At 34.1% G+C, this 9,478-nt stretch overlaps 1 protein-coding gene across 1 annotated transcript; it reads left to right on the top strand.

The window, feature by feature from the left end:
- Positions 1–3,227: 3,227 nt before the first annotated feature.
- LOC134853115 (uncharacterized) lies at positions 3,228–8,438 on the top strand. Its single transcript, XM_063869057.1, has 3 exons — positions 3,228–3,650; positions 4,007–4,250; positions 6,890–8,438. The coding sequence occupies exons 1-3, from the start codon at positions 3,456–3,458 to the stop codon at positions 7,723–7,725; spliced, it is 1,275 nt and encodes a 424-aa protein (XP_063725127.1). The 5' UTR covers positions 3,228–3,455; the 3' UTR covers positions 7,726–8,438.
- The last annotated feature ends 1,040 nt before the right edge of the window (positions 8,439–9,478 follow it).

Below are 9,478 nucleotides of genomic sequence, written 5' to 3'. Positions count from 1 at the left end.
CGGACTCAAATTTTAAAATTTTGATAAGTCTTAATATGTTAGTTTGTCAAAATTTCGTATACCAAAGACCGAGGTTGTTCCTTGGCAACCTTTTCCTTGGCGAACCATTTTCACTAGTTAAGAGGTGTTCTAAAAGATTATTGTTTCACTCAAACCAAACAAATAAATATTTTGATTTTTTAAGTTTTGAAACAACTAAAAAAATTAAATACAATAAAAAGTTTGACTGTTCAGATAAACAAAACTTTGAGACCTCTAGAAGATTATGACGAGAGGCGTCTGTTTGACTGTTCCAGGATGTTTTTCCTGATGAAACAAAATCCTCGACCCAACCTTGTTGGTCTGCATGAATTTATTCTTGACCTGAGACCCTTCTATGATTGGGCAGGGCAAGCTCAGTTTCGTTAGAAACAGAATTGGAACTATAAGCCAATCAGCTATGACGCTATGAATCTCAGCATCTAGTCATTCCAGGATATCGGCTAACTTGATCAAATGTCTAAATCTTTCTGGTACAGATTTGGATCTCACAGTAATCTGTATTGACGCAATGGCTGTTGTTAAAAAGAAACAAGTTCAGATGAAAGTAACTTCTTATTTCAATGGTTTCGAATACATATTAGAATTAACCGCAATTGTCAAGGATGAACTTTAAGTCGGTAGTCCCTGCTTTACATCCATACCTCGCTCCAATCAAACCAATTGTATATAGCTACGCCGGTGTACACTTAATAATTGATCAAGACTCTTTCCATGCTATTCTGCTCGAGGAGTATTTTGAGAGTGACACCGATCCAAACACCTTGCCCGTCGCCGTTTGCTTTCCAATAGGCTGTGTCTTGAGCGGTCCAATGCCGACATTTACCGGTTCCCTTTCCACTTGTTTCACAAGCAATACATACGATACCAAACTAGCTGGTCAAATCAAATGCTGGTATGAAAAAGCAAGACTCGTGACCATGAAAGCGCTTTCCAACCCAAAGCTTGAACAGCAGGTCGCGTTACTCGCTACCCACTTGAAGGAAGATATCCTCAAAGATCTAACCATTCATGTGTCAAACACGTTCATGCAGACTGACAGCACCACTGTTTCCCAGTGGTTAAACTCACACAGTAAGCAACCCACGTTCGTGGCAAACCTGATTGGGTAGATTCTGGAAAGTACGACCGTAGACCAGTGGTTTCATATCTTGAGTGCGACAACCCTGCTGATACGGGAGCCTGAGGAATCTCAGCGGAGTCCTCAAAAACAAGCAGCTGAGTGAATGGGCCAGGTTTGCTGAAAAATGGCGAGTGGCCTTTCAAGCCGAGTATAGAACTACTTAAAAAGATCAGCCTGGCTGGTATCGCTTGTGACCTTAATGAAGGTGTACAGCAGGTCTCTAATTTTTCAAACGTTGTACAAAAACAAAAACAACCCAATTAATTTGCATGGGAAGAATTCTGCTTGTTTCGTAGACTCTAGCGAGTGGTTGTCTTCATGCTCAGACTGAGTCAGAAACACCGGCACTACCGCAATATAGTCAAGGAAATAACCGATCCGGTTGATTTAGAAACCGCCAAACAACGACTTTCTACAAGAAAAATTTTCCAAGTAAAATAAAAAAAAAATAGTTTAACGTGGTTCAAACATTCTGTACTACTCGAATGGTAACCAGCACTATTTGTTTCTTCAAACATTTACTAATTTTCAGTAAATTGACTTAGCTGAACAAGCAATATATGAAAAAATAAAATACATGTTTTTACATTCATTCCAAAATAAAATTAAAATTGATCAACCTATCAATAATCTTTGCCAAATTACCAAGAACTCTTTTTTGCAAAATGCAGTACTATACATAAACATTTCCAAAAAGAGTGACCTGCTTGTTGAGCAACGGTTTTTTTGCATTATTAAGACCTTTCTTCTTTTCCAAAAATTCATTTGATGCGCAGTGTGGCAAATTTTTTCAAGAAAAAGCCAACCTCTTTCAAAAAACTTAATTGAAAACGAGTTTCCTACCAGATCAGAAGATCAAAATTATAATTGGTATCAGCTTGCTTCCAGTTAGTTTATTGCTCCAACTTTCGAAAAAATGAGGAATATATTTGTATATTTTTACCCGGGTAGGTTTTTTGTATTCTGACCGATTTTAGAACAATTGACTGCGTATCGGATTCTATCCGGAAATCTCGAGTTTGTCAAGCGAGTATCTTTGGACTAGACTAAAATGCTGCGTTGGTACTGGAATAATACATTGATAGTTCCTTGCAATACGGGAATTATTATGCTTGGCAAATTATCCGCACTCATAATTGTTCCAAAATGAAATGAGTCAAGCTAATTGGTCTTATTAATTGAATAAACGAAATTACGAGGCCAAACTGTGCACTGGATAGGCGCACCATATTGCGTCTGTTTGTTTCTGGATTCAGGACACAATTCTTTAAACATGTTAAAATTTTGTCGGAACAATTATAGAACAAACGAAATAATGAAAAAAAAACAAAGAGAAACTCTTTTTTATTATTCACAAAATGCAAAGTTTGGCCCCATAACAGACTCAAATTTTAAAATTTTGATAAGCCTTAAATTTTTATTTTGTCAAAATTTCGTATACCCATAACCGAGGTCGTTCCTTGGCAAACGTTCAAAACTCTCTTTTTCTTCCGACTTTGCTAACAAAAGGAACCAAAAAATAATTGCGCTCCGAGTGATTTTTTTTCTTCAGAATTCGAGTTTTTAATTAGCCATTTTTGACGGAATTTTTTGATATCTCGCGATATTTTTACCCCTATTAACGCGTAACGGATAACTAACGCGTCTTGGAAATCGTTCTAAAATGGTTGAAGGAAGCTTGTTTGTCAAAATTGATTTCTTACTAGGAGCTAAATCTATCATTTTATACATTCTATGCCGTGTGCGGGGATGATTTTCACAAAAAAAAATCGTAAATTTAAAGCTGAAAAAAATTTTGTTTTGTTTTATTACAATTAAATTTTCATGTCATTGCTGCTTCATAGATCTTAAAAGGCAGTCAGAATATTCAGCGCTTTGCCCTTACACGAACAGTCTTGTTATACGTTCATTAAGATAACCATGTCAAACTCAACAATCATTAAGATGCAAATTGATAGAGAGAAGCATTTTTTAGTATGCGAAAGTAGAACAGGGAAAAAAATTAATCTTTGAGTTTCATAACTCTTACAAAAATATTTTTGATGTAACTTTTTGTTTAGACGCAGAAAAAAAAGAGAGAATTGACTTAGGGGAACAAACATGGAAGTTTCATTCCACAAATTTAACTGAAAAAGGGAAGATAGTTGCATTCAACTACAGCGATTCCGAAAATCATGATGGAAACCAAAAGATTGAAATTTGTTTTCCTCCGTTCAGCGTACTTGGAACCGTAACAATCAATTTCGAGCTGCAGCTCAATTCTCCTGAGCAGTGTGTGACCCCCCTTTTGTACATGTCTCAACGAAACCACTTGCCCTTTCTCAGAAAAATAAGCGTCTCATTGCCATGGAAAACCTCAATGAGAAGTCAGTTTGAATGGAATCAAACCCATCTGAATTCAGTCAATTTCCGAAAAGATGTAGTTTATCATGAAACAGGAGTAGTTATTTCCTCATTTTCGTTTTCGCCCATTGCGATTCGCAAAGCGGTTAGTTTTCCTATAATAAATCTAAAAGTAAAGTAAATCACATAATTGAAACTTTTTTGCTCAATGTAAAAACACTCATTACCAATTTTATTCAGTGTAGTGCAGTGCAGCTTCAGAACCTAGATGCAATTCAGTAGTTTGCACTTGAATGTCAAAAAAAGTTTGAATTTTTGTCAAAACTCTTGCATCAAATTGTTTTTAAATGGAATTTTAATTGAACCATTTTCACTAGTTAGGATGTGTTCCGAAACATATTTGTTTCACTCAAACCAAACATCTGTATGTTTTGATTTATTCAGTTTGGAAACAACTGAAAAATTGACTTATTGAATACAATACAAAATTTGCCTGTTTAGATCAACAAAACTTTGAGACCCCTAGACGACTATGACGAGAGGCGTCTGTTTGACAGTTCCAGGATGTTTTTCCTGATGAAACAAAATCCTCGACCCAACCTTGTTGGTCTGCATGAATTTATTCTTGACCTGAGACCCTTCTGTGATTGGGCAGAGCAAGATCAGTTTCGTTGGAAAGAGAATTGGAATTATGAGCCAATCAGCTATGATGAATCTCAGCCAAACATTTCTATTCAATTGAAAGGTATGCAGTGAGTTTTACGCTCGATGTTTTTTATAAGCTGAAACAAAAATAAAATGAAACTGAAAAAAATCAAACTAGATCTCGACTTCCAAAATAATTCTTTAAACGATCGTATCAGTGAAAAGAATTTGGAGCTAAAACTGCTATTTAACGCCTTCTTTGGCTCACAAAATGTTTCAAAATTGCGTTGAGGTATGTTGGATTAAAAAAGCCGTAAGAAACAAAAAAAGACTCTTTTTTTAAAATGACGTGCGCAAGGGAGATAAAAAACATTATTATTCATTTCGGAACAAAATCTTTATTTTTTGTATACAATTTAATTGCAGTTAATTTTAAAAAATAAATATAATGTTGTTAGCAAAAAAAAAAACTTTTTACTCAAATCTGTAACTCTTCCCTCAGACACGTTAGAATAACTACCTAATGACGTTTTTGTTCCAACTTTAGAAACGAAAGTACCCAAATGTTTGTTCTCCTGTTGGTTTTTTTCTTCTGACAAATTTTAAGTAATTATTTTTGGCGGAATCTTTTTACATCATTGAAAACACATTGTTGTCTTGAGCTTAAATTTAAAAATATATCCCACCTGTGATTCTTTTCGTAAAGCTATGGGGGTTGGCCAATTTGGTACATTTTTTCAAGTTTTTTTCCATGTTATTACTGCTCCACAGACTTTTAAAGGCAGGCGGAACAACCAAGGCTTCGCGCTGATATGAGCAGTCTAATTCTGATTTAGTTACGCGTTCCAAAATCATTGAGAGGGATCAATTCAATTAAGGAAATTTTCCTGGACGAATCAGTTCGCCATTTTCACTATGCGTGTACCACAAACCGGCAAAAATGAAAACAAAACTTCGCAATTTCAAAAGTCATTACAATTTTTTAAAAAACTACTCAAAATAGCCATAGCAGTTTAACAGTTTCTTTGGTGCGCAATTATCTATCAGATTATTTGAAAACGTTTTCGTCAAAATTATCCGGAGCACAATATCTTGATCACTTTCTTTGAAAGTCACCACAGTAAAAAGACTTCAGTCAGGAAAAATTAATCAAACTTTTGACTGCCCTATGAAGTCTTTATGTTTTAACTTGAAAAATGACACATTCCGTACGCAAAATCATTAGAAAAGATATTGAATTAAAACATTCAGTAAAAGATCTAACCCGGGTTCCACACGCAGTGTCAAGTAAAAGGGTACATGCTTCAAATCAATCTTGAACGTTTTTTGAGCCGGCTACAAATACAGCTCACGCTAGCCGTTAACAGAAGACGATATATTTTTTCCCATGAAGCAATCAGAAAAGAACAAAACGTATCAAGAAAAACATTTCCATAATTGCTATCTAAGTTAAACACTTATGTATTTAACATCTACTTATCATTAAAAGCAAGAAACTTGTATCAAATTAGGTTCAAATTAATTTCTGATTCAGTTTAAATAGCCCCTCAACTGTTTTTAGCCATCAAATTTATCGCGTGTTAAAATTAAAAAAATGCAGCACCGCACCAATAAATTTTTTAAGCTTTGAGCTGGAGCAGGTCTATCTTTTGGATTAACTTAAAATTACCGGCAAAACAGCAAATTTCAAAAGTTTTCTGACAGGAAGAGCAGGCCAGCACAAATATTATAGCATCGAAAACGTAACGAAAATAATGGCAAGTATTAAAAAAAACGATTGATTGTGAAAAACTGAATTTGACATTAGAGGGCAGAAAACTTGTCTAAAAATGTTTGGCTAGTTTTATTGAATTAAATTTACACTGTAAACACCGGCTGTTTTATTTTTTCTATTCCCTCAAACCATTTTTTCAGATCAGGTGATTCTAATAACAAGTTATAGTAGCTTTGAGATGAATTAAAAACAGTTTTTTTATTGCCAAGCAGACGAATGAGACTCTGTCATTATTGCCAAGCAGACAATTAAGAATGAGACTCTGTCATAATCTAGAAATTGCTTTTTATTAACAGATAACGTAAAATGTTGTTTTCCGTATCTTACTGAATTTAGGATGCGCTTCAAATACACATCTGAGACAAAAATCTGAAAATAAAAAAATATAGATAGGTTAAAATGATCAAATAGAAGTGAGGCAAAAACATTTTCTTTGTTTTGAAACTGTACTACGCTCACATGGAGTGCCAAGTAAAAAAAATGATATGTTTTTTATTTAGAAACTTCAAGTAAAAATGATATTTTTTTTAATCAGTTTTACGCCGTAAAGAATTGTTTTGCAAACCAATTATGATTACCAAATAAATAGCGTAATTAATCACAAATGAAGATTAATTTTAATGTTTTTTACCACCTGAAAAACATTGATGACATGAGCTCAAAATAGGGGACAAAATTTATTCTGCAACTATTTTGTAAAGTTCTCGGTTTGAACATTACCGCTAATACTAATTTAGCATAGCTAATTCGCGCAAAAACAAATTCCAATTGTCTTCTTATGCGTTGCTTCGGTGTCAAGTTAACCCAGCCCAGGTATTAATCCAACAATAAATGAGATTCATTTTTTGTTCTCTGTCGTCCAAGTACGTACCATCCACTATTATTTTTTAATCGAATTTGATAGCGATTAGTAGCTGTTTCTGGGCCATAGACGATAATCATAACTGGTAGTTGGATGTTTTCAGAAGTTCACTTGCCGAACGCTTCAATTGAGCTATTGGACCCGTCTATATTGCCGAAAGAATTTGAGTTCTCACAACCAAGAGTTGAATCCGAAAACTCTGAATCAGGAAACATCACAAAGATGTTTTATCGCTTCCTAAACCCAGAGCAGGAACGAAAATCCGACAAAAAAGATTGCTTCGAGTTTTCCTTTTTTGGGAATACATTTCACTTTGAAATTCTTAAAGAAGAGAAACTAAAAAACCTATCCGTCACGCCAGCAATATCTGCAAGAGCTGTGCAAGAGGTTTTGCGGAAATTGAACAACAATTGGATGGAGTTCCTGCGCAACGAGTTATCTATCAGTCGAACATATTCCAGCGAGCTCTACTGTCTGGATATTCAAGATGCCGCCGTTTCCTATCTGCGAGAAAAACCTCTCGACACAATAATATTTCACAAAGAAATGTTGAGAAATAGCTACCCAGAATTGAATCAGACCTTCACTGAGATAGATCCCGAGTTCCAACAAGAAAGAAACGACAAACTTCGTCAAATTACGTCGTATCTCAAAATCGTGTTTAATTACGAAGCTACGAGATATGAAGATTTGGAGCCCGGTTATACTGAAATAAAACAAGTCGTTCTTGGTAGAATGGGAATATGGTCGCACCAAATTGGTCTTGAGATCAAAAATGCAGAAGCATTGGCTATCCACATGGTCAATATTGGAGAAGAAAAATTGAAGACATGTATTAACAATGCATTCATGCATTATGATTTGCTTGGCCAGATTTACAGTTTTTCTCTGGAATTGCAAAATTTCATGAATCTTGATGGAGGTGACGATGCAAATTAGTAAACTCTCAGCTGAAATTAAAAAAATCTGTCGACATCGAATTAGTTTTTAAAATTATATATATACAAATTTTCCGTCATCTATTCAATCTAGAACCAAAAAAAAATTAATAAAATTAATCAAATCATTCAATCTGTAGTAGTTTCTTTCACGTATAAGCATTATTGTCCCGACTTTCGAAGAAATGCAGAATATAGATTTTAGTTTACTTTTTAGAATACTATTTTTAGCCATAATTGGATGTGTGATTCAGAACAATTCTACGCTGATTTACTTTCATATGAAACGTGTGTATAAATTGTGCAACATAAAATTTTCATCAATTGGCTTTGGCTGTTATTAGTTTCACTCAAAGCCACTCTATCGCCTTTTAACAAAAAATATCGCATTGTACAATGCCTTCCTTCATCGGTATCAGTAAGGTATCAGTTTTAGCCTTATTAAATTTCTCTATAAAATTCATTGTGCTCCAAAGTGTTAGATTGCCAGAAAAAAAAACCATTAAGAAATTGATATCTTACTAAATTGCCTGTACGATAACTTGACTCTAAGCTGTATATTAAGTTGCGAATTTTTAAAAAACGGCTGCTAAAAGTCCCACTCAAAACCTCTGCATCGCGTTGTATTTGTAAAAAAATTGTCGCATTGTACATTGCCTTTAAATTGTGTATTCATCTAAAGGGTTTATATGATTATTTAAGGAAAATTTTCAACTGATGCAATCTCATTAATAAATTTTTAACATTCATAAATTTTTCGTGTTTCTATAAAAAAACTCAGAATAAACAAGACTGCTCGTATCAGGGCGAAGCCTTGAATGTTCAGACTGCCTTTTAAGTTTTATGGAGCAGTAATAACATTAAAAAATTTAATGTAATAAAACAAAATGAAAATATTTTTTCTAAAATTTGAAATTTTTTAGGAAAAATCATCCCCCCACACGTCATATAAAGTACAAAAAAAGATAGATTTTGCTCCATGTAACAAAACATTTATGGCAAAAAAGCTTCTTTCAACCAATTTGGAACGATTCCTAAGACGGATTAAACCTCCGCTTACACGTTGTTTGCGCGAAATTTATCGCGCGTTAATTGTCTCAAATTGACCAAAATGGCAATCATTACGAAAAAATAATCACAGGCGAAATATTTTTTCATGTTTAAGCTCAAGACAACAATACGTTTCGAATGATATGAAAAAAAAAATCCGTCAAAAATGGCTCGTTAAAAAGTCAAAATTTGTCTGAAGAAAAAAAAACCCACGCCGAGCACAAATATTCCGTTACTTTCGTATCGAAAGTTGGAACAAAACTTTTTCTTCAAACTCCACATAGTCGAATTGTATATTAAGCTTTTTTACACCGCTTCACAAAAGATCCTGGAGCCGACACCCGAAATTCATGATATCTATTTGTAGAGTCACTTCTATGCTTATATTTTTTATCAAAACTTTTTTTCAGGTTATATTTTAGTTTTGGAAGGTACATTTCAGAGATACAGGCCATGATTTTTGACCTAGAAGCTTCCGCAACAAAAATTTCGGCCTTTTAAGTCAATTTCCGGTTTTTACTCTTAATATTTGTGAACAATAGTACCTCAAGTTTGTTTGTATCTCCAAATTCAGTTTAACAGTGAGACTCTTACAATTTATGCATTTTGAAAAAAAAAGAGCTCATCTAGCCAAACAAAGAACGAATACGTCTTTTTTGAATTAAATACGAATCGCAGTCATTATTAACAATTGTTCTTTTTAA

The sequence above is a fragment of the Symsagittifera roscoffensis genome, chromosome 8 (assembly GCF_963678635.1).
Source record: "Symsagittifera roscoffensis chromosome 8, txSymRosc1.1, whole genome shotgun sequence".
Taxonomy (NCBI): domain Eukaryota; kingdom Metazoa; phylum Xenacoelomorpha; order Acoela; family Convolutidae; genus Symsagittifera; species Symsagittifera roscoffensis.
This window is presented reverse-complemented; position numbering and strand designations above follow the sequence as displayed.

Bases quoted from the DNA above. Each gene is read 5' to 3' on its own strand.
- LOC134853115 (XM_063869057.1), top strand. From the start codon at position 3,456: ATGTCTCAACGAAACCACTTGCCCTTTCTCAGAAAAATAAGCGTCTCA. The intron at 3,651-4,006 runs GTTAGTTTTCCT...TTGCCTGTTTAG, and splicing joins CCATTGCGATTCGCAAAGCG to ATCAACAAAACTTTGAGACC. The intron at 4,251-6,889 runs GTATGCAGTGAG...GGATGTTTTCAG, and splicing joins CATTTCTATTCAATTGAAAG to AAGTTCACTTGCCGAACGCT.